We start from the raw sequence: 26,177 nt of genomic DNA on the forward strand, positions 1-26,177 counted from the left end.
TTTATATCGAGATCAACTTTTTATGCCAGCGTAGCGAAATTTGAACGCTAACATATTTATAGACTTACTGCTGATTCATTAAATATTATTATCACGCGCTCGCACGTTTGGTGTTAAATATAGAAGCTTGATCCTATAACGTTTTATTTATACAATGTGTCGCGGAATATGTTCAATGTAAATAAGAAAATAGGATTAGCCAGCGCCGTAACGTGGGATCTAGATTTCTGATCAAATACCGTATTTCACGTTCCTCTCTATACGTATAATATAGTTTCCTCACAAAACATCCTTACAAAATTAACGTTTTCACTAGTCAAGAAGATTTCGCGTTTAATTTGAAAGCGTGGAATACATATATGCATTAATTATTTTCTTTCAAGGTCGTGATGGTGCGGCAAACTTTGATGTGTGCCCTTACACTCTCGTTATCCATTTACTTTTTCAATTATATGTACACACTTATGTACAATTCGAGAAAAGATAAGGGATGGCTATTGGAAGAATAAAACAAGAAAGAGAAAAAAGGAGGAAGAAAGAGAGAGAGAGAGAGAGAGAGAGAGAGAGAGAGAGAGAGAGAGAGAGAGAGAGAGAGAGACGGAGAAGGAAGGGGAATAAAACACATAATCCAATGAAACCCTAGGTGGAGAACGCGGCCGTTAAAACCACCCTCCACGATTCCATCGTGCTACTAGCTGATTACATGACAGTTACATATAGGTCAGAAAATGAAATTACAAAGCCAACGTTATTCAAGGACGCGTGAAACGTATATTAAACACCGCCATTTATTCAGAGGTAGCCGTGATTCACTCGCATATCCATGAATGAAACTACATTTATTAAAGGGGTAAGATAAATTATCTAATCCTCTATACATTATTGTTAATGATAAGCACTTCCTATATTAGTAGCGCATCATAATATTTTAAGAAATAAAAAAATATGTGAAAAGAATCAAACAAACAAGCGGTACACAACAAGTTTAAAGAAATATTGTTTCCCTAGATTAAATATTTATCTTTTATCTGTAATAACGAATTTAGTTCAAATATACACGTTTTTCTATTATCTGTTTTTTTAGCCTACATCTATTTTATAGATAAGCTCTATTTTATAGATAAATAGTTCGAAGATAGTTCGAAAAATTCTCGACCTAACACAGAAATAACGCTATACATATCAAACTGCTATAATTTTAGACAAGTTTGATCTTAACAGGGCTACTGTTAAAGTTTGACAAATGCGTTCATTAGTTTTGTTTCGGTCGTATAAAGCAACCAACTTTTGATTCCATCATGACAATGCACCTACTCACACTTCTTCAATCGTAGTCACAAAATTGCATGAATAGCGCTTGAAATTGGTTTCATACGCATTGTATTCAGATTTAGTCTCGAGTGACTTTTATCTCTTTCCAAACATAAAGAAATGGCTGGCAGAAAAAAGATCGGTTTCAAATACTGAAGTAATCGATAAACTAACGCTTACTTTGAAGGCTTAAAAAAATCGCATTACATAGATGATATAAAAAAGTTAGAATATGGTTGGAATAAGTATTGAGTTGAAAGGAACTATTTTGAAAAATAAAAAAACTTTGCTAAAAATCATTCTTTCGTTTTGGTTTGAATATTTATCTTCCTGAAAAGCCGTAGTTAAGAAAAAGAATGTTATCTAAGATAGATTAGAAATTTAAAGTGTCATTTTCACACTTTCAAAAATTCGAGATGAAAAGGGCGAACTAAGCTAACTTCGCAGCCAGAATAGATTTTTCTTTTAGCATAAAGCTCTCTTCTTAGAGCCATTGTGTGTAAAGCAATGCTGAGTGAGCGTACTTGTACTCGCCACGATCCCATCTCGAAAAATGTCGTGCCATTTTAGCACTATAGTAGGTCAAGTTTTTAGAAAATCCAGGTGTAAACCTAGGTCAGCTCGTTCGCGTAATCATCTTCGCAAGAAAACGAGCGATTCACCACACCTGGCTCTATCGCAAAAGTTCAATAAAGTTTTCCTCCTAATAGACGTACCGTATACTGGAAACCGGACGTGCCGATAAACTTTGAGAATTTGAAACTTTATAATTCATGATGGACGATACTTGAATCCGATTACTCGTATTTTCATAAGTTGCCATGAGGAGAATTAATTCCTAAATTCTTCTTGATGTCTAAAGAATTTATATATTTTTGAAATATTTTCATTTAAAATCGAATAATATTCAGACGCTATTGTAATAAATCTGAATTATTATGTCATTATTATGAGAGAACACTCAAAAAAGATATTCTACCAATAAGCGGGAAATTTCTCTTAGCATTTCTTTTAAGCAAAAAATCTTACACGAATCAGCGCGTATATTTATAACATATAATCGTCTATAAAAATGAGGACACATGAGCTCTGATCAAAAATAAATTCCTTTATGGAAAATTCTATTATAATAACTCGAATAGCTTTTGAAATAAAAGGATACAAGATACTAGCGATATGTTTTTTTGTTAAAAAAAGTTTGTCATTTGTGCTATCGTAGCTACGCGCGCATGTCAATACATGCAAGACATTCTTTTAGTATTGAGGCTTGCAATCTTAAATCCAGCATCTTATGACTATATGAAATTTCTCTACTTTGTGGAGTATCTTCTTGAGGTTGTACATAAATGAAAAATCCTCTGACATTAACACGGAACCGTTAAACGGTAGAATATTTTTTTTTTTAGTGAATATATCGTGTTTTCTATACGATATTTTTAAGCATTTATCGATTTTAAATAAACGGCGGAAACAAAATAATATAATAATAATATAATAATTTTTTCTAATCGGTTTTTTAGGATTTTCCTTTTTAAAAAAATTTTCAAAAAAGAAATTTATATTTATAGAAAATATAAAATCTGTTTATAAAATCGTTTTTGCATAAGAAGGACTTATCCTCATCAATCACCTTTTCTGTCATCTGCTCCCTTAAGTATTGCCGTTCATCTTCTTCTGCACATTTTCTCTTTTGTGAAAGGTTGACACTCCTTGCTGCTATCGATGTGGTATCATTTACATACTACATCGTTATTTAACTTTGTTTTTTCAACGGATCAGATTTTAATTGCGGCAGAGACACTAGATGGATTAAGACAAAAGAACCTCGCCACGAAGATCGCTAATGTCGTCTCAGCAATTTTCAAGATAATTATCATATACGAAGCAATGAAGGTGTCGATCTTCCGAACCGAATGTTATGTTCTTTTTTCTTTCTTTTAATTGATATAGCACGATATATAATTTAAAAATAACTTTATCTTCGAAAGATGGAATATAATGAGCAGAATTATTATCGTTACAATAGAAAAGAATAATTGAGAGAAACGAATATAAACTACTCTCGTAATTTTTCAAGCAAAAAATTCTTTCTTTTATATCATTTATAAGAGTATTTTCATTATATGAAAAGAAATAATTCCGACTATATAAAAAAGAGTATATTAACGCTCTATCATATCATTCTAATTTCCCATTGAATATTCTTAGCAACTTCAATAATGCACCATACACCCGTAAGGAGAACATGGATACTCAATTATCACATCCACCTAATTTAGATTACCTTCTTTGTAACTCGTAACTACTTTCTCAGCACTCGCATTGTCTTCTTTAGAATTACGATGCGATCGATAAATCTCAACGATGCCGGACTATAGACATTCCGCTAAACTCAGCGCTCTTCTATTTTCACTGTCCGCTTCTTTGAGGCGAAGGAGACTTTCGCGGCTATACGACGAACCCTTTCGGGATCAAGTAGATGGGTTCGTTTGAAGTTCGCTAGAAAAAATCCGAAATTTTTCGCGCCGAGGTATCCGACCCCCGATCCTCTTTTTCTCTCTCTTCCTCTTCTGATTGTTGTATGGAAACTACCCGACACGGTAGACTCTCGGCGATAGCACCCTTGCCCTTGACTACAGAGTGCGAGAACGCTCGTCTGAGGGGTTTGTTGGCTCTCTCTCTCTCTCTCTCTCTCTCTCTCTCTCTCTCTCTCTCTCTCTCTCTCTCTCTCTGTCTCTTCCGCTTGTTCCTTTCTTCCTCTCTTTCTCTTCCGATAGACAAGGGCACAAAAAAGAAAATGAGGAGCAAAAGGGGTAGAAGACGAACGATGCAGGCGAGACACATGTCATCCTGCCTTCACAGCTTTCACTCTCTCGCTCTGCTCAATGCAATGTGCGTCCGTTCATGCATCCGTCCGCATGTGCGCACTGCATAGTTGCATGGCGTCGTCTCTCTACGTGCCGACGTAAAGTGAGTAGAACGCGTCGAGTGGAGGGTGCAGAGTACTCCGACGGTGCGTCGAGTGATCATTCGGGGTTGGATTGGTTGGTTAGTTGTTCGATTGGTCTCCGATCCTGTATCCTAAGAGACTCATTCATGTAAAGATCGCTGCTGTGTCATGGCATAACAGCAATTCACGAACAACGTTCATGTAATAGATCGATTAAAATGGACATATTTTCTCACATTTGTATATAATCATCGTCCGTCTTGTCTTAATACTCTGATCGAAACTGTGTTACCGCAAATATTGCAAATAAATTTGTAATAGGATTAAAATTTTGCAGAATGCTGAATGACACTAGGAAATATTTTCATGTAGTTTCCATACTCTGCTTCATGCGTTAATTGCTCTTCAGTTTCAATGGCATCGTTATGTCTCACGTTTACACGGGTTCATATCAGGGGATATGACCTCGAGTACACTCTTGATGTAATAGACATAGACTCGAAGCGACGTAATCAAACGGTGCATTAAATGCAACGTTACGACTGAAGATCGATTCGCGGAATATATATAGCGGAATACGATCACGAACGTCGTGCTACGTCAATATAAAGAAGTCATAGTGGACGCTATATTTTATCGTTATGCGTCGTATAATTAGAATCTACAAGTCGATAGCGAGAAACAAACCGGCGCGATACGTCATAAAACTAGTCTTTTCTAATTTGTTCATAAAATCATTGAAATTCATATTTCCTTTTCATTATTGTTATCGTGCAATAATATATAAAATCTGTGGTAATCAGTCAAGTTAAGTCGCTTTATGTCTTCTGTCGAATTACTTGAAGGGGATCTACAATTGAGGTCTAATTATAATTAATTAACGTGCATCATTTACAAATTAATATTATTGTATAGTTAGTAAATTTATAATATATTCGCCTCTTAAAATTATTATCAGTATTTTTCTTCGTTTTTTTTCTAAATAAAATTAAAGTTAAAGTTAAAAAGTTTAATTATTCGTGACGTATCTGATATATCAAATTCAAGTTGCAGATTCGAGGATAAAGCGGATAGGAGCTTCGTGAGAGTATAACGTTCTCGTAAGATATTTCATGGAATTATTAACGCATTCCCAGCCGTTGTAAACGCGAAAGAGAACACAGCTCTCTGCAATTACGACGCAAGACTTTAAGGAGAAATTTCCACGTTTCTAACTTAACTGGTATTAACACGCAGACCGCTACTTTCATAGATATTACACGCTCGTTGTACATCGTCTCAATTGCACACAGCTTAAAGATATGAAACATACCTTTCAGATGTTCTGGGGTGTCCGCTGCGCCGGCTCGCATAATGTCGCTCAGATAGTGTTCCAAAGTCCTCATGTTGTCTAACGGTGAGTTTCCATTAGCCGTCATACGATCCTAGAAAATATCGAAATATTATAAATCTTATATTCGTAATGACTCCTATATAGAGTTGCTATATCGAAAATTTCAAAACTAAAACTTACAAATAAAAAAAACCACCGGACATTTCGTTTGCACTCTCAGACGCATAAATGCATGTTGGTTAGTAAAATTAATCAAAACAATTCATTAAAATTAATTAATGAATAATTATTTCATATCTAATTGTTCATTACCAGTAACGTAAGAAATTTCTCAATCAATTATTCTTCTCACATTTGACTGTGATTGATCAATTTCTTATGGAAGGCTTACTGCATTTATTATAACTCTGGATTAATACAGGGTAGCGCAAAATATTTAGAAAATTTTTTAAAATCCTGGACGCTTGTAATTATTTCGGATGCTTTCGAAAACTCTTTCTAGATGCCCTAAAAAAGAAGATGATATCCGGAGAAAAGAGAATGGATAGTAAATCTACTTCTATAACTTCATTATTATTGCATTACGGGAACATGCTATTTTTTTAAACATCGATATTCAACAAGTAGAGAGTTCAAAATGAGACCTTTGAATTTTCTACTTGTTTATTATTTGAGAATCTTGTACTTTTATTAATTCATCAATATTCAAAGTAATTATCAGGCAAGTAAGAAATATGATATTATAAGTTATTAAAATATTTTAAAAGTTCATAATATATTTTACAATTACGTATCTAAATCTAGAATCTAGTTCTCCTCAAATCCGTAAATCTTATTTCGAAATGCGTTGGTAGCGAAATGTTTACTACTACTTCTTAACTTAATTTCACATGGATGATGCTCGTGAGCGATGATTGTTTTAGCTGACAAGAATCGAGGATATTCTCGCTCTAATATATAAAAAGTTATGCATAAAACTCCATAAATTTTCGATTTTTCAATTTCCATCGCGAACCATTTCAAGAGATAAGATGCTTCTGGTTAGAAAAAGCTTTCTAGCGGTGAATGTATTGGATGGAATACGCGTAAACTAGCAGCGCTCCCAGGAAGGAGGACAAGTGAAACAAAGAACTTGAAAAACGATAAGAGAAGTAACATTCCCAGTGGATGGAAGGAAGTATTTGCCAGAAAGAAGCATGCCACCCCCACGAAGAAAGAAAGTGCAAGGATAAAAGACGGGCTAGAGAAAGATCTGTAATAGGCCACTTGTAACGAATCGGGAAGTGCAGTTAAAGCGGTGTATTCAAAAGCGGTGTATTCAAAGTCTCCATCCCCGCCGTCGTCACACCCTTAATGCACATTCGTTTTCTTTCTTTTATTTCGGCTATCGCGAAGCCGAATAGCCGTGTTCTCGGCGAAAGTTTGATAAAACCCGACATGGCCTTTTTTTCAAACATCACGCCACGAAATTGTCGACATCCTCACGTGGAAGATTCAATAAAAAAAATTTGATATAAAAAAGGATCAGTCCCTTAACTTTAATAATCTTCTCTGCTCAGATCAGATTAATATATATTATATCCAGCATGTAAATCTTGATATACATATCATTATACAAATTCAAGTGAATTATGACACCATTTAATCATTCACGCTGATAGCGATTTTCTACCAAATAGTGAAAGATTATATTTAATAAACTATACTTTGAGTATTCATAAATTATTTAAAATATAATGAAAATTGTTATGTTAGATAATAGTACAATGATATTGATTAGGAATAAAAATATATAATTTCGATTTATTTACTGAATAGTGAATGATCGAATCATTTTAAGATTAGTGTAAAACACTTTTTCCATGTTGCTTGAAAAATGCTTGTCAAAAGTAATCCAAACGAGTACGTCTTCCTTGCGCAGCAATTTCTTTGCCCTGATTTCTTCTTGTGCATGTAGTACCTCGTAAAAGAAACAGACAAGGAGTTATGGGGACAAGAAATAGGCAAGACATGATAACGAAAGAGAACCGAGATCCTTTGAAGGTGACCAATTGAGAAGAACGGCCAATGTAACGAAAAATAACGGGCGGCACAGTGCAAGAGAAATATCTATTCGCGTAAATAAATGCTCCTCCTTGGAGCATCGCCGAGTGGACGGAACGTCTTGGAATGTCTGGTAGATATAAATGTTTCATATTTCTACATGTCCGTCCTTTGAAAACATCTATGAAACATCTACGAGCTATGTGCGAAGTTAGAAAATAAATATGCGAACTCTCAATAACACAAGAATAGAAAGATCTCAGAAAAAAAGATTAAATCCAAACTTGTAGAAAAATTTCTGTTTTTGCTACATTTCAGCACATTTAAAATAATTTATGTAATATCGCATATTAGTGTCATCTACTTATTGAATTAAAAATCATACATGTATGTAATAATTTACTTGATACGCAATATAAACAAATCTGTCTCGGCATATGATAATCTTCACCCGTCTCGTCCATCCTGGACCAATATTGAAATTTACGAAAACGCGAGTGGAGCGCATCCGTTCGAAAGAAAACGGCTGTGACACTTATTTGGTCAAACGTGGCGTGACATGAGGAAGAGGGAAAAAGAAGAGACGGCTATATTCAGGTATATGTATTGTACGAATCCGGAACGGAGAGGAACGAAAAGGGTGGACTCCCTGATGTCGAATAATCGTGCCCATCTTTCCATGCCGGCATAGCCGGCGGAGGTGCAAAAGGTGGCCCCACCTTCTCCTCAAACGCGTCCCCTTTGCACCGCCCGTGTAACCTTCTGGTCCTGATGTCTCTTCCTTCCTTGTGCATGCGGACCCCCTGGACCCCACCTGGGTACCAATCCGTTTCCCTCTCCCGGGTCGTTCCGTGCGCGCGTGCACGCACACAGGCGCACGCGCGCATCCACGCATCCACAAGCACTGGGCTCACGCGCGACACACACACACACACACACACACATACACACACACACACACACACACACACACACACACACCACACCTACATGCACACAGAGAGGAAACGTTTCTCGGCTCCATTCCGTCTCTTTCCAGCTCACGCGCGCGGTGGAAAATCAATATAGGGAAACCAGGAAGCAGCGGCAGGGCGTCGACAGCAACCTCCGTGCAGGCTCCGTCCCGGTACCACTCCTACTCATCGTCCCTGTTCTCTCGTTATGCATCCCCTCTCTCCGTTAACCCTCTCACGCTTCCACTCTTCCACTAATTCCCCATGTTCTATTCGGTTTTGCTTGGTTATAGTACTTTCCATACACATTGTTAGGGATTTTCTATGAAGTTATTCGTGCGACTGTTTATTGGCGATCGACAATACTGTCTTGACCGGGACTACGGTGACTACACTGCTATTTCGATAACCACCCCTCCTAGGACGACACTGCGCAAATTTTCCCCTACCATTGTAGAATAGATAGGTATGTGGGTCGAGGCAAGGAGAGGTAAGAAGAGTGCCGCGGAATTGGGTGATCCGAAAGGAGACCCGTGAGGAAAACACCGCCAGCATCGTATGTACTATGTATATGTCGGGAAACGCTAGTTCCCGTACCACGATGGGTTGTACATCACGGAGATGTATCTTCGGAAGTACAACTGGCAATTCGTTATCCCATCCGTGCAAGAGGCACATATCGTATATCTCCTCCGATCAAACTCGCGAATGTACATTGTATCGATGAATTCACGAGGCATCCAAAACGCAAGCGGATCCATAACTATCCTCTTCGATCGAAGACACGCAGTACGCACACGCCATGCAATTCTCCATCCAGTGCATCAGTTACGAGGGTTCCATTCGACCCAGAACTCCACGCGTCTCCATGGATGTGAGGTGCGCGCGATCGCGGTTGGCCCAGTTCCGAAGTTGGCTGCTCGTAAAAAGCAACGACACCTCCTCCTCGCTTGTGATCTTCATATATATATAGATATGTTATGATTGTATATGGAAGCGCGCGCTCGCGCACGCGTTAATACTGTCGTTCCTCTCTGCTGACCCACGTTTGCGAATGACCCGTGGCCTGTCATGGACACGTTCTGACCTGGTCGGGGATTGAATTATGGTGAGCGGAGCAGAGGTGCTGAATGTAATCTAGGAGTGGTCCAGGAACACGGGTGTAAACGCACGTAAATTTTCTAGGGGCTGACATCGCGTGTCCATTCCATTTTGCGCAGTCTCCGCGAGAACGAGACGGCGCGGGCGTGACGTAATGTCCGCACGACCGGTACGACATTCCCGGCTTACGTTCGTTGAGAAATGGGAGAAATTTTGTCACTTGTGTCGTTTTAACACAGATATTATCCGATACTTTCGCAAGCATATCTCACATGCGAAGAAGATTATCTCCAAAAAAGGCGTAAAGCAAATTCGTCTTTCTCTCAAACTCTATGTGTTTCGAAACTTTCACCACGTGTTATAGTGGTAACATAAAAAAATTGTATTGTTTGTATAACCACCAATTATAGAAAATGAAATGTACATTAGTAAATAAAGCAGGGCGCCAAAATGATATCCACACACGAAACGCATGAAAACCGCAGGCTGATGGCCCATCAAATGTTCATTAGGATACACTTAGAGAGTATTAGGATCTTACCCTAGATAAACATGCGATTAATTACGTGATAAATATATCGATTTACGAAAGGGGATATAGGAAAATAATGTCCGGAAGTAAGTTGGACGATGATTAATTTCACGAAGGGCAAATAAGACCGGGAGGGGAAGAATTAGAAGGGGAAAAACATAAAAAGGGAAGAAACGCGTGAGGGAGAATAAATATATATGCAGACGCTTTTGAGTAACGCGTTTTACGTCGTAGTCCCGTTTAGTCTAGACAGGAACGGTTCCAACCCACCAAGACTATCCTTGCCACCTTTTGTGCAATCCCCTTTTCTCTTGCGACACAATGTGTTATATTCCACCCTCGCGACTTATCCGCGTTATTTTACATGCGTTTACACGTGCGCACATTTGTATCCTGCATTTAATCCGCAGAGCGAGAGTAGTGGCGTCCTCATTGTGATAGTTGGAATATTCATTATTCCAGAAGCCAAATGCGACGAGTAATTATTATGTTGGACGTGTGACACTGTAATCATTGCAAAGAAGCGGTGGGCACAGAAGATGGATAGAAAGGAGAAATAATAACACGAAAACAAAAATGTATTATATCGGGAGGAATGAAACGAAGAATTCAAACTGTGAGGCACAATATTCCACAGTGTCTGCGGTACATTACGATTGTATACGTATCCCAGGTGTCTTATGTACCTATCCGGTATCTGATACCAAAATGGAAGTTACTTTTTTATGTCATGCATGTTCTCATGTGGGCGTAGCATAGGAGTAATTTAGCTAATTCAGCTATAATTTCCAAAGAATCGCATCGCACATGAAAAATCGATTATTTCTATTAAATACTAATCAGTATTTATTGAGACATAAAACTCATAATAATGAGAAATTAAGAATCATTACTCAAAGGCAAAGACCAGTAACCTCATGACTTTCGAAGCTTAGAAGTCAAGAAATCAATGAAAAATTCGATTTACGATCATATCCTTCTTTCACTTCATGACCGTAATAGTGTCACCCGTTATCTGATCCGATTACGCGGCGTGCGAAGTCCTTCCCGCAAACATGAGCGGAGGGTGCGGATGGCACGCGGAGAGGGTGCAATATAACCTGAATCCCGAGGCGTGTGCGGAAGCAACGGTTCCAGCCGGCTAGCGCAAAGTAGGTCACCTCCATGGAGTGGAGCTCACGGGTAAGGGAGGGGGTGATGTAGAGGAACGTACACAGAGACGGCAACGTCGGTGTGCCGCGATGGCGGCCAAAGGGTGGAGAATGTGGCGAGTACTGTTGTACTATCGGCTCTCGCTGCGGACAATAATTCTGCTTTTGCCAGTTTAAGCTCGCTGCTTAATGCATGGTCGGAATATTTAGAATACAACGATGCCAAAGACTATAGTTCAAAGTGATATAACTCTCTGATCATTCGATTCTCTATCATAGAACTTTTCCTATTAATGCAATTTATGTGGAAACGAGTAAATGTTTGTAAATTTCTTATTTCAAATTAAAGATAGTGAAAACACAAAGAATTAATTCCTTTTAGCTTTCTTTCAATTTTATTTATTAGCTAAAGTTCAGGGCAATAGAGAATTAAAGACTTTTAGTTTAGTATTTTAATATTATTAACAGAAAAAAGTAATTATCGGAAGACGTTAACTTCCAAATGACAAAGATTTAAAAGATCCATCTAAAAGAAATTTTAAAAACTTTAAAGAAACTCTTCCGAAAATTTACGATATTTTTTAAAAAAAAACTCTTTCTTTTTTCCAGTTTATTGTGTAAATTTTTTGTATTTTAATATCATCTTAATGTTATCAGAGAATTATTTAAACTCATATTATACATAATAATATAAGATAAAGTAAACGTCCCAACCTTCAAATACACAGAAATTATTATTATTAATCTCTTTTTCTCTCTCTCTCTCAAATAATTTTTTTATTATAATATTATATTTAATTGTATTTAAAAATTACAATTAAATTATAATATTATAAAAAATATAATATTTAAAAAAGTATTTAAGATCAATAATAATATAAATAAATTATTTATGTAAATATAAATATTTTATGTAAATATCCGGTTACTGGAATGTTTTCTTGCGTGTACTTATAAATATGATTACGTACGTTATTATATCGCGACAGACTAATATTATCTTAGTTGCTTCGTGTTATCAAAAAATCATGCTCTCGCTAGCAAATGCCAGCGTGCCCTGCTCGCAACAGTCATAACGTACCTTTGCGGTAAATGGATCAGGCCAACAAAATTACATAACGTATCGAACGAATCGAGTTAAACGTCAGGATGTAACTGGAAGACTTGGGTAAACAGCCATCGTAATTCCCCGCGTTCGATACTGGGCGGCCACCGTGTCTATGCAAGCGGTTAGCCGCATTTCATTACATAAGGTACACGGGCAGCCTCGGTGAAATATGCGTGTGTAATAATCTGTCGATATGAGACCGTCACCGCTAAATTCAATCTATTATCAAGGCAAATATCATGGAAGTCAAAAGGCAATCGCACACGATCGTTCTGCTGTTCTAATTTTTTCCTCGCTGCTCCCATTCGATGCGATCTCGTTGTCGTGTCACGTTTTGATCGACATTACTTCGGGAACTAAATCCTGGCGACTTTATGACAAAGATCTAAATTATTTCTACTATAAGACTTTTACTAGAATTTGTTTTATGGACGCCCCATATATCATCAGATTTATGGAGCGATATCGTTACTGCTAGTTCCGCAAAGTAATTCGTAGTTACCGGTTTACCTTCTCTATTTGAATTTATAGAAAGAAATCATTTTTATGGAGATATCGTGACTTTCTTATGGCGCTACAGATTTCATTCAATCTTTGCATGTGTTTCCCGATGATAAGCTAAAGCAATAAACTTAAGCTATAAATCTTAAACCATAATAAATTCATCAATCATAATCGATTATTCTTTTCACATTCGACTGATTGGTCAATTTTCTACGGTTTAAGCGAGAATTTAAGGTTTAAAAGCTTAAGTTTTATGCCTTAAAATCTGTTGTAAATGCCGTTTAAATGATCGTGCATTTCTTACGTCATAAAACGCGTATATATCTTGTCTAAGAAAACATACGGGCAAACATGGAGGTTCTCGTTGAACTGCTATGCAGTAGGACGCACCCCGCGCGAAAAATCTATATCGCAGGGAACTGGAGTAACCTATAAACCCCCGCACTAGGTCACTTTGCACCGGCGCAGTCCGGAATTCAAATAGGACGATGGTTAAATTAGGTTAACATCTAGACGGATAATGAAATGTCATGTTCAAAAATTCTCTCCAATTTTTTTTCCCCACCGGCATTTAATTTAGTGATTTAGACCAAAAGAATTGAATGAATTATATAATACAAATATACATACATATAAAAATATTTTTCGGAATATTCAGTTGAATTGTATACAATTTTTTATTATTATCGGTATTATCTTGTGTATACGAATCTGTTTTTCCATCAATAGAAAATGGACAGAAATATTTGATCTTAACAATAAATGAAAATGGAGAATTTTCTTTTCAATAATATTAAATCAAAGTCAATGACTAAAAATTGTTATTAAAAAGATTCTCAATTTATCAATTTATCAATTCAAAAACTTTTTACGGATTATCGATGTTTTTATTGTTATTGAAATATTGACGAATACATTATTTCAATCGCTATAGGGATAGCTTGTCTTTTCTTCGGTTAATATCTTACTTATTTCAAGGACAAATTTGCATCGTATTGTCAGAGAGCACAACGCAATTAACACTTTCAACCGACATGCTATGCATACCACAGATGCTTTTTTTCCAAGTTGCGTTCGAGTCACGCAAAGTATGTCGGTTTAATATTTTGGTTATACGAACACGCGATTTTACCTTCATCCTAATACAAAAAAAATTCACATACATGATAAATAATTTTTTCTAAAAGATTTTTTTAAAAAGATATTATTCTCTGTCATTCAGTCCTCCAAGAATAATTAATTTGTTAAGTGAGAGATCAGAATAAAGTATTATTGATGTAGAAAAAAATGGAACAAGCTCCGAGTAATACTTATTGTATTAAAAAAGTAGAAGTTTTTCATTTGACGACAGTATTCATGAGAACATGACATATAAGCATTAAAATTAAGGTCAAAAATATAAAAGTCATAGTACAATAAATCATTTTCTGTTGAAAAAATGAGAGAGAGAAAGAGAGAGAGAGAGAGAGAGAGAGAGAGAGAGAGAGAGAAAGAGAGAGAAATTATATTTCCTTTTATAATTCCTTTTTAACGTATTTATTTATGATATGTCTATTTATAACTATTTTTGTAAATATCATACTGTAATAATGAGCTTTCTCGTGCAAAATTGTACAAAGAGTCAATATCTTAAGTTTGATGTTTCTGCAAATTTTTAATTTTTTAATCATAAGATAATTTTAAATCATAATTTAATTTTAAAGATCATAATTTAAAATCTGTCCTAATACACATATTACATACACACAAAAATTAAATTTAAAAATATTAAGGTCGATATTTTTAGTAAAAAAAAATTTTGTCTAATTCGATCAAAGATCTATATACAAACGAAATCCCTACAGCACAAAAGTTGCAGCAATAATGCAACAGTGCAACATTGTAGCAATATTGCAGCTTCATTGCAGCGACATTGCTGTGCTGTATGGGAAATGGGAGAAATTTAATGACAGTCAGGACAGATTTTTTAAATTTATTCGGCAGAATACACATGAAAAACTTTCAAAATAACTGCCACGTGCGAATAAAAAGTTTTTCTCAAGAAAGTCTTTTCGTGTTTCTTCTAGCCATGATGCACGCGGAATAAAATTAGCCTCGTACGTTCGATCTATCGGAGATCAATTTCGACCCCGGGACGAGGGCGACCTTCGCGCGACATATTGCAAGCTGCTCCTTTCCTTTTTTCCAACAATCAGCGGGTCTATCCGTCCATACGTCATCCACGTGACACGTTTTATGAGCGTTATTATACCATTTAATTCAGTAGCATGAGAAAATATTGTGAATAAATACGAACGTTATTGATCAAGAAATGCGTATGCGGGCCAAAGCAGTAAAAACTTCGTTTCCTTACGTTCCAAATTATGTGTTTCGTAATGGCGTTTTCACGAGCTCACCGCGCACAAGGAAAAAAGTGAGCGCAACTGCGACGGCGTAGTAAAAAAATCGTTATCTCTATACGCATATCCATCACGATTTTTTTTTCTCGATGTGATCACCGACACAAGCGTAGCTACGATCGTGGGGGCGGATGGATGCACGCACGCATACACGCGCGATCGGTATCCACTGGCGATTGGTCCTCCTAACATATCGGCTAGGCGACCTACTGTACGTGCCCCGATTCCCCTCTCAAGGTGAATGACGAGCAATGAGTTATCGGACTTCGAGCTCAGGCATTTCTTCGCTCTGTTAGACGCTTTTGCCGCATTACCTGCGCGCGTGCGCGCGCGACTTCTAATCCGCGACACACTTATGCCCGTATATTATTCATCGACCGCTCGAATACACAATCATATCGCAAAGCAAATTGAGAAAAATCATGGCGAAAAATCGAAAAATCGACGAAAGAGCGACGGTATTTTTTTCCTCGTGTTTTCTTCTAATATCTATTATTATCTCTTAATATCTATTATTATTGGTTATGATCGTACTGTTTCATAGTCGATATCAAATGTTTTAGTTATATATTTCATTCGAATTTGTTTATAAATAGGAATTGTATTTCATATAAATCGTAAAGCTAACATTCCAATTTTCTTTATAAATCTTAAAGAGATTTAAAACTAGAAAAAAAACTAGAAAAGAAATTCTTTTAAAAGATATATAAATAAAATGTCATACACGAAAGAAATCTTCCGTAATATTTCTTTCAAGCTTTTAATTAGTCTTCTATGAAATTCCATAAGATAAATTATAGTCTTTATATAGTAATTAAAATTTTTTAAAAACTGTGGAGAAGCATAGATCATATTGTAATTTGAAGGTAATATTTAATTGAATCGGGGTATGCAGGTCATATTCACGACTTGTTTGTGTACGAGCTAATTATTCTCAGCGACGTACAGTCAAATCAACGATGTTAAGGCTATTGATATGGATAATTGTCTTATACTGCATGCGACGTTCATGCCTGTTCGTTCCTTAATAATCATGTAATAATGTCTATTAATATAAATCTAACGAAATGTCAAATTTTTGTGTAACGATTAAAAAAGTAAAAATAAATTGAATTTAAAGGCAATCAATATTTTAATTGTTAAAAAAAAACGGAAATGTCGAAACAAGCTTGTTCAACTAATAAAAGTAGAATCTTGATAAGAAAATTACATGAAACATGTAATTTATAAAATCTGATTAATCCAATTAATTAGTGAATTAGTGTTTACAGACATATTAAAATATATGCAATTTTAAAATATTTCATCAGCAAAGACATCTCGGAATTTCTTTAATTTAAAAATTTATATTATACCATACTTTAATTTAAAACTAATTTATATTATACTTTGGTGCATTTACAGTATAATATTATCGACGTTTTTTATTATAATGGTACATATTCTTCAAATATTGTAGTTGTTTTTTTTTTCACGATTCTCTACAATAAGCATCATTATTTGGCATGATTAAGAAGTCGCGATGAAAAGGAAAGCGATGTACCATGTATAAATATATAAATGTTGAGACCAGGTACGCGCGGAGATGATAGCTGAACGACAGCATGACGACACCCGCCATTTCTCTCGGATAGTATGCAGATCTATTTTTGAGTGGTGGTTAAAATAGCTGAGCTTAAACTTCTGCTAGACACTGTCGGAGTTACCACGTTGAAAAGGAATTAGGTCAGACTTGAACGAAATAAGTATCAGCAGAGTAGTTTCAGATAGCGCTGATAGATAACAAAAAATAAGTGAAATCGATTATTAATGACAATCTCGATAACTCTTATCTACCGTAGGAAAGGTACAGGTACTTGTCCAGAAATGATGTCTTAAGGGTAATGATTATGTATTTTTAAATAAGAATATTTGTGTCTTTTTTTCACGCTCTATTACCATTATTTTTGGTAATTTGATAATTATGATAAAGCAAACATTTTCGTTTTTTAATAATTTCAAATGCAATCAAAATGAAAAGTTATATTCTATGTATATACTTAATAGCTTCAAAGAATATAATTTTTGAATAATTTAATAAAGACAACACTTTGTGAATTAATTTCGACTCTCTTTATTTAACTGTTATTTTGCAATCCGTAAAATTGTAACGGAAAATTACTATCTCGAATGGAATGTAAAAAGATCTGTCACAAAGAGCAATAAATAAAAGTGATAACGATAAATAAATTTTACCCAATAAGAATATATCAACAGTATTTCGTAACAATCCTGTATTAAATTTATTTAAATTAAGCTTCATAGTCATTCGAAATCAGAATAATATTAACGAGATTATTTATTCATTTGTTAACTATATCACAAAATATATATAATTCTAGCTTTAAGATCAATATCGTATTAAATTTAATATAACATCATTGTACGCCGGACGTGAAAATGGAACGAAGGTATGGAAAAATATATAATCGAGGAAAACGCTGACCTGTATTTTCATCGCACGCCATTCATTCTATTATCTATTCCTTTTCTATTTCTATATATACTCGCTATTCAATGATGGCACATGTGCAGAACGTAACGTGTTACGGAGATTATACCGAAAAGTGAAAGACTCTCAGAACACTTTCGATATATGGCTTCGACCTGTAAGTTTCCTTAGCACTTAGCGTACATGAGATATCGTTATCACATGGCTAGATATGCGAAATGACGAGAATGCCGCGCGGTGAGAGATAACCCGTATTCTACCACGTAAAATTCCCTCGTGGACGGAAAACGCAAGCCATAAATGCCATTGCGGCATGTAGTATTAAAGATTCTATTATCAAAGTTTGACCACAAAGAATTTTGTGAAAATCCTTCGTTTATAATTCCTTCTGTATATAATTCCTTCTGTAATTTTTTCTTTCTGTACAGTATACGTATACATATACTACTTACTCTAACTTATACTGTCTTACTCTATAATCTCTATTAATTAAAGTTATAGAGTGAAAGCATATAAGTTACAGTGAGATAGTACAAGTTAGAATAAGATAGTACATACATAAGGGAAAAATTTATATATATATATATATATATATATATTTCTCTCTCGTAGGATTATAAAAAAATTGCTTGTGATTGTGATAGACACTATTACATCCAGAGAAAAGTTATGTTTAGATCGAAGAAATCATTTCTTGATTTTTTTTTAAGTTGTTCATTTAAAATGAAAATACCGAGAAAAATATCTGTGAGGAAAATAAAAATTTACTTAATTTAAAAAAATAATACTTAATAATAGTTTAATAATAATTTTTTTTTGAGAGCATGGATAATAATATCAAATTACGTAAATAACATACAAAATCAAAATAGTAACAACAATCATATAAAGATAAATGATGTTCAAATCAAAGAAATTATTCTTTAACCGTATAGTAATGCACAAATTTCTTTAATTCAAACAAATTTTTTTTTAATTGAAGAAATTTTTTCCTGAGTATATGCCAGATTTACATAGAATGCAAAACGCAGGTCGCAGGTCGCAAAATTAGACGCATGTGATGTATTTCAGGTAATAAAAATAAGCTGTAGGACGTAGAACGCAGGACGTACTGAAATTAGATAAACTTTAACTTTCGCGTCTTGCGTTCTGCGTAAGCGAAAATACGCCACGCGTTTTGCGTCCTATGTAAATCCGGCTAGGGTCTCTACGGCGGCATGTTATGTACATTTACGACTTAGGTCCGGTACGACATTATCGCGTCGTTAAAAACGACGATGTCACGGCTACATGCAACTACCGAAACAGCCGTTGTGCCGGCTAAATTTAAATGCACAAAGTCTCTCTCTCTCTCTCTCTCTCTCTCTCTCTCTCTCTCTCGTTCTCGAGGAGCAGTTGCATAACCTGAAGTGACACGAATGCATGCGATACGATATCGTGGCGTACCAAAAGAACGCGAAACTGCGGAAGTAGAAGCATAGCGCGTTACCTTCCACAACGGCCTAAGAGACCGCATGATTGCCGGCGCAATTTTACAAGCGAGTACCCTTGGCTATACTACCTGCTTCAACCGCGATCGATAACGTGATGCCACTCGGCTGTGAAAAAAAGTCGAGGCAACGAGTCCGTGCCATCGGTGCCCGCGAGTCGAGTAAAACAACAAACGGCGGTCATCCCGAGTTCCCCTTCTTTTACCCGTGATCTGTGCAACCAATCGAATAGCGTAGAGAAAAGAACGCAATCTAGTTGACGGCTGTGTGAGCGTAATTATCAGCACGTCACTAATAACGTGATATTTTTATACGAAAACGAATTGCTAATTTACTCGATAATGATAACATCAGCGGTGTTGATTTTACTTATCCATTAGACCAATCAGAGGTGATTGATTTTTCACATAGATAAGGTAGAAAATCGGTTAGTTAAAAATCCCTCTCGGAAAACCTGGCATTCAACCAAATGGTGCTATTCGTCTTCACAAAAGTGCTTCATTTTAAAAGCGTGATTCATTCCGGAGATAAATAAATCGAAGTGTTCGATGCGGCAATGCTCCAGTTTACTTGTTTGAAACTTGAGGATCAATTTTAAAGTTGCAAAAATCAGATATCCCACCAATTAAATTAAATCTCAACTCTCGCATTCATTTCCTAAAGTTGTGTAGAAAAGTGGGTTAGATCAGCATAACTTCTACGCGTTAGCCCAGCTTCATGTAGCTAAATTTCATGTAGGATGATATTCATCTTATATTTAAGATTGTCTTAAGACAATCCACAAGCTAATCAGGGCTATTAACATCTTGAGATGTTACTTACGATGATCTTGGATAAAAACCGAAAGAACTATAAATAGGGTAGCATTCAACAATTTCACTCGGATGCATTCAAATATTATTTGATCCTTGTTTAATATTCGATTAATATTTTTACAAAACAAACAAGGGTAAAATGATATCTGATTATAATCGACTGAAGTTTCTGAACACGACTTAACCGTAAAACTTCAAGAAAGAATTGGAAGACTCACTTGCTGAAACGGTGGCAGCTGCAGCAGATCCCTCTCCTCGGCGGCGGTTACCTCGAAGGTTGGTGCTGGTTGAGGTGGATATATGTTACCCTTGCCGGGATACGACGTGCTTCGACGGAACTTGACCGGACTGATACAAGAGGGATGTGCCGCTGCCGGACCTGGATGGCCCGGGAACGTCGGACTCGGCTTGCGACCCTGCAGTCCGGCTGCGGCCGCAACCGCTGCGGCGGCGTGTAAAGACGAGTGCAGCGGTGGTATATTAGGTACTGATCTACCGCGGTTCCACGGAGAAAGGCCCGGACTGGCGACTGCGGCAGCCGCTTGCGGGCCCGCACCCCATTGTTGCGGAGCCTGCGGTCCGCCTGACCACGCGGCGTATCCCTTGCCAGGCAGATAGACGCTTGGGTGTGACGTCGGTGGAGGTTGTTGCTGCTGCTGTTGATGCTGCTGTTGTTGTTGTTGTTGCTGCTGTTGCTGTTGCTGCTGCTGCGCGGACGACACCTGCAGACCGCCGTGTCTAGTGCCGGTGGGCGCACCCGCGTTACCGTGCTGTTGTTGCTGCTGCGGAAAATTGTGACTAGCCGTAATGGCACGTCGTGTGCCGGTCGAAACGGCGGCGGCACCGGTGCTGGTGAAAAGACCCGCAGGTCCACCGGCTGGGAAATTCTGAAAGGCAGCGATCGAACCATTGACTGGTAACGCGGTGTGCAGACCGCCGTCATCGGGTGCGGACCAGAGGCTGGGTACACGGCCACCGGGATCAGCGAAGCCCTGCAAAGCTGATGTCGTGCTGCATGTGATGTCTTTCTCTGTCGACGAGGGCGTCGTCGGGGTAATGGCGATGTTCTCCGCCTCGATTACGTCCTTCGATTTGTCCTGTCCAGCCACGGTGTCGAGACCACCACTCGGTGAGAGCGGAGCGGGCTTGCCGGTAGTTTGTTTTTCGATCAGTAGATCGTCCTGCATCGTGGATGTCGTTATGGTGACGGCGGCGCTGCTGATGTTGCTTGTCGTACTAGGTTTCGGGCTGGTCAGGGTACTCGAGAAGAGGCTCGTTGTGCCGTAATCCCCCATAAATCACCGCGGAGCTTGCAATCGCCGAGCGTTTTTGCAACGTTGATGACTGTCGCGATAACCAGCACTCACCAGCTAGGCCCCTTTGGAAACTTGCTTCTCGTTTCCCACGGGCCTCGTTTATTCGCGGCTCGAGGGTGTCGTTGTTGTCGAACGAAAGAGGACCGCTCGCGATCGCGTCCTCCACGTAATTCGCCGTCGTAACTCACAACTCCTGTTCGACACGAGCGTGCGAGACAAACTATCGATCCACGGCCGCACGCGTAAAAACACCCACGGAGAGGAGCTTCGGAAACCGAAAGACTGTGATCCTCCTTATCACGTTGACAACTTCCTCGTTCTGTCTTTCGCTCTTTGCTTCCGCTGTTCTCTCTTTCTTTCTTTAACTTTTACTCTTTCTTGATTTCTCACCTTCTATACCATGCTTCGATCTATTTTTTTCGGACTTAAGGCATGTATATAATCTCGTTTTCGTTTCTTCCTCGTCCTCCGATTGCTCCACTCGCTCCTCAGGAAACGTTTCTCTAGATCTCACTGATGCCGTGTCGCCCCGGTACGATTCGGCAGCGACCCTGTCTCCGTGGCATCCTCTTGGTTGTCGGGGAGCCAAGCTCACTCGGTGACGCGCGTTGTCATTGTCGTCGCGACGCTTCTACGCGAAGCGCTGCTCGTTCGAAACTGCCTCCTTCCTAGCTTCCTCTTGCCTCCCCCGCGTTCGATCGCTCGCTCGCCCCGAATACCACTCTCGTTTGTCGTGTGCGCGTTTCGTTCGCGGGCTATCCCCTGGCGAACATAATTTCGATCCACTCGGCGGGGATACACACTGCTGGACCACTTGGAATCCTCCCAAATACGCAGCGCAGCGCGCGCGACCTTTTGCTTGCCACTATCACACACACGCGACTACGGATACGAGGTCGCTCCGCGGATCGTATCGCGGAGGTGGAGGCGGAGGCGGAGGCGTTAGAGGACGGGAGGGAAGAGGGCGGGAGGGAAGAACGTGTATATAGTGTATACGCGATACGTTTCACCACCCCGTTTCACGGCCCCACGAAGCGAAACCGATTCACGTCCTTCGCGTGGCGATCGCCAGCGACTTCGCGGTTGTCACACTCGACTCGCAGTTTTCCCCCGGGTGGCGCGGTGGGGCGGCGCGGGCGAGTGAAGGAAAGTGGCTGATTTCGAGGACGATTCGAGATAGGATTCGCACTCGCGGAACTGACAATCGTCGTGCGCTACTCCCTCGACGATGTATCGCTGTTGCCGATCGCCGCCGATTGTTCCGCGTATCCCACGTATTCCGCGTATCCGCGTCGCGGCGAATCGTCTGTCGCACGCGCGCGATCGATCGATCACCGATAAGCTCCGTTTTACATACGTGAGGTACGCTGACGCTCAGCACGGACGGAGCTCGTCGATGTGGTTTATTGCACACGCGCGCGCACACCGTGAGCCTCGCGTGGACACTGTGACGAATGTGACGATACGCAGACTACGCGGAGCGCGCGGCGAGCCCGCGCCCGAAAGGAACGTAACGTGTGTCGTATGCGGGGGGGTCAGGTCAGGGTTACTACCACTGCATCGCACTCGCGACGTGGTCTCAGGTCTCTCCACCCGGACGATAATCGGAGCGGAACGGAACGGAGCGGATTTGCACACTGCGCGGTAATCGCGGCTCGTGCGCGGCGCGGTAACTTGAGGGGCCAGCTCTCTTCCACACCTCCGCCGACGATCTCCCCGCCTACACGCGGTATCGTGCACCACCTCTGACCGCACACGTACGTCGGTCTCTCCCACCTCTCTAGCTCTTCTACGAGGTACGATGGTCTATCGTTGCCTCCTCCCGGTCGGCTCGCATATTTTCCCTATTTTCCCTCGGCGCGGCACTTGTTTCACCGTTGTCTATCTAGTAGTCTCTGCGTTTCCTCCGTCGCGCGTACGCCCTCGCGCCTCCGTCGACCACGCTCGAGCTCGAAAGGAACGGAAGAGCGACAGAGGAGGGCTGGTGGAGGTGCAAGGAGGAGGAGAAGGAGGAAGAGGAAGAGGAGGAGGTCCGGAAAACTCCAGCCAGCAGAGCGCGTTTTGACGACGCGACTTTCTGGTCTCTCCTCTGCTGCTGCTGTTGCTGATCCTGCTGCTGCTGCTGCTGTTGCTGTTGCTGCTGCTTCTGCTGCTGCGTCGACGTCGTCGTCGTCGTCGTCGTCGTGTATGCTTCTCGCGCGCGCGCGCGCCGCAGCAGTGCGATTCGTGCGTCGTGCCGACTTTTGGAGCACTGCGGCCGCGCCGCGGGTCGGGGCATGCCACAGCCCGTTTGGATATAAGTATCGTCGTGCAGCGCGTGAAGCCGTGCGCACTCGACGATCTTCGTCCGGCAGTCAGTCGTGCCGTGTACGTCTCACCGTACTTCGACGCTGATCGTCCTCCTCCTCGTGGACGTTGTCGTCGTCGTCAACGTCGTCTACGTCGTCGTCATCATCACCGCCGCTCACGCAGGCGCCCTGACGTCGACGTCGCCACCGCCATCACGGCCGTACCGGAACCACCACCGCGACGCCTGCCTCCCTCCACAGCCGCCTCCATGTCGCTACCACCCTCTTCGCAACCCTCTAGTTATATATAGGGTGTCTTGAAATCATGTCTCTTGAATGTTATTTTAGCTGTAAAGTCTATGATGGAAAGATAGATGAATTTTTATCAATTAGATTTAGGGAGAGTTATGATAGGAAAATTATACAATTATAATTTCAAATAATACGATCAAATAGAAAACGAAAAAGAATAGGGCAAATTTTACTTTGGAATAAAATTTCTTGTTAATAATATTATAAGCAATAATCAATATAATATAAGAACTAATTACTGAACAAAAATGTTTTCAGAAATGCTGAAAATATAAAAAAAAAATCAAAATTATGCAAAAAAATTATGTAGATATTTAATCTTAATCAGTATTCGCAAGTTTAGTGAACTAAACATTTTCTTTAATTACATTACGACAAATTGTTTATAACAAACATTTCATAATCTTACATAATTTAAAATTAAATCATCTTATTTCTCGGATTTTGATCTTCAAAATAAAAAAATCATTTAGTTTCGTTAATTTTAAGTAAAATTAAATATCAGTTAAAGAAATTTCGGAGTGAATATCGAGTAGAGTTAATCGAATTTTTAAGATTTATAAAAAATCAAGTTTCTTTTTCTTTTTTATTTTTGAAATATATAAATAAACGATAAATAGAAACTTTATTTTTTAATTAATTTTAGAACCATTTTCTTGAAAAATTGAGTTTAAGATTTATCAAAATATTCGATTGAAGGCAAATGATAATGTGAATGACAATCTCTCACAAAGTTTTCATAAAAATAATCAGGTTTTGATATGATTTCCTTTTATACATTCTGCGGTAAAAAAATCATCACTAGAATTGAACATTTAAAAAAATAATTTAATAAAATATGATTTTTCTATAAAATTCCTTAACTCTGTCTTCAAAATTGAATCTTCTCAAATTTTCTGAAGCTTTTTGAGAGAGAATTTTCGGAAGAAGGGTATTATTGCTGTATAAAAGAAATCGAAAATCCTGATGTATCCTCGAGGATTCGAAATTGTCTCAATAATCAACGCAAGTGTCACGAGGCAGCAGCGGTAGCTTGATAAGCGCAGCGCTCGATAAAAGTCTCGAGAGAGTCGGTTTCGGTTTACGTACAATGGGACAGAGAGAGGAAAAAAGAGAGCTGAAGCGAGGTACAGCCTCCATATGGTGTCCGGGGGATTAGAAACGGCGCGTAAATAAAAATATCACAACGGGGGCGATTTATAGCGGTGGATAACGAGGAGATCGCGCGCGCGCATTCTCATTGGAAGAGGAAGCGAGTGTACGCGCATGCGCGCTTACTACGATGGTGAAGCACAGGCCGCGTCTGTAATTGCACGCGGAATCTTGCATGCCTTCTCGATGTAGAAGTACTGTCTTGCGGGGAAGAGGCGGCGTCGACGCGCTGCCTCCGTCGCAGGTTAGCCGTAAATCTCTCATGATTAGCCACGGGATGCGAATTACTGACCGTCGACGACGGCATAGATCAAGACGCGGCCTACATTGTTCATAAATGCATGTTCCCGCGCTTTGATTTGCGTAAAGCCCATTCTACAAATTAGTCAAATATTCTCTTCATATTCGATGTGATTGATCAATTCTTACAACCACAACTATTTATAACTTATGCTTACACAATTGTAGAATAAATGTAGAATAATTTAACAAGACATACGGAATATTTTCATCCGCGATGCGGCGTTACCGTAGAGAACGAGAATAATCTAATCATTTTGATGGATTCTTTCTTGATATCATCGATAAAGGATGATAAAATCTTGGATTTAATCTCTTTGCGATTAGTGCGATCGTTACTTTCTTTATTTTTTTTTTATGTAAGTACGTATCATGTTTAAGTTATTTGGATTTCATAAGAACTAGATGCAACAATCGTAAGACTCATTTAACTCTATATAAAAATACAAAAATAATATTAACAAAGTAAAAGGAAAAATTAAAGATAACTATTATTTAAGACTCGATCCATTCACCACGGATCTTTAGAGTGATGACATCAGAAGTAAAAAAAATGCATAATGAAAATTCTTGCAAAATATATTAAAATAGAAATATATTCTTTAATATTTTTTAATATATTCTTTAT

The 26,177-nt window shown here is 38.8% G+C and overlaps 1 protein-coding gene across 1 annotated transcript in view; it reads right to left on the minus strand.

Moving 5' to 3' along the window:
* Window positions 1-23,435, minus strand: part of LOC108690060 (cytoplasmic polyadenylation element-binding protein 2) — a 153,391-nt gene extending 129,956 nt beyond the window's left edge. The window contains exons 1-2 of the mRNA XM_018197142.1: window positions 20,400-23,435; window positions 5,574-5,685 (exon numbers count right to left, since the gene is read on the minus strand). Coding sequence (XP_018052631.1) covers window positions 5,574-5,685; window positions 20,400-21,476 — 1,189 coding nt within the window. The 5' untranslated portion in view covers window positions 21,477-23,435. The remainder of the gene's footprint in view (window positions 1-5,573; window positions 5,686-20,399) is intronic.
* Window positions 23,436-26,177: the final 2,742 nt, after the last annotated feature.

This window comes from Atta colombica, unplaced genomic scaffold, assembly GCF_001594045.1.
Source record: "Atta colombica isolate Treedump-2 unplaced genomic scaffold, Acol1.0 scaffold293, whole genome shotgun sequence".
NCBI lineage: Eukaryota > Metazoa > Arthropoda > Insecta > Hymenoptera > Formicidae > Atta > Atta colombica.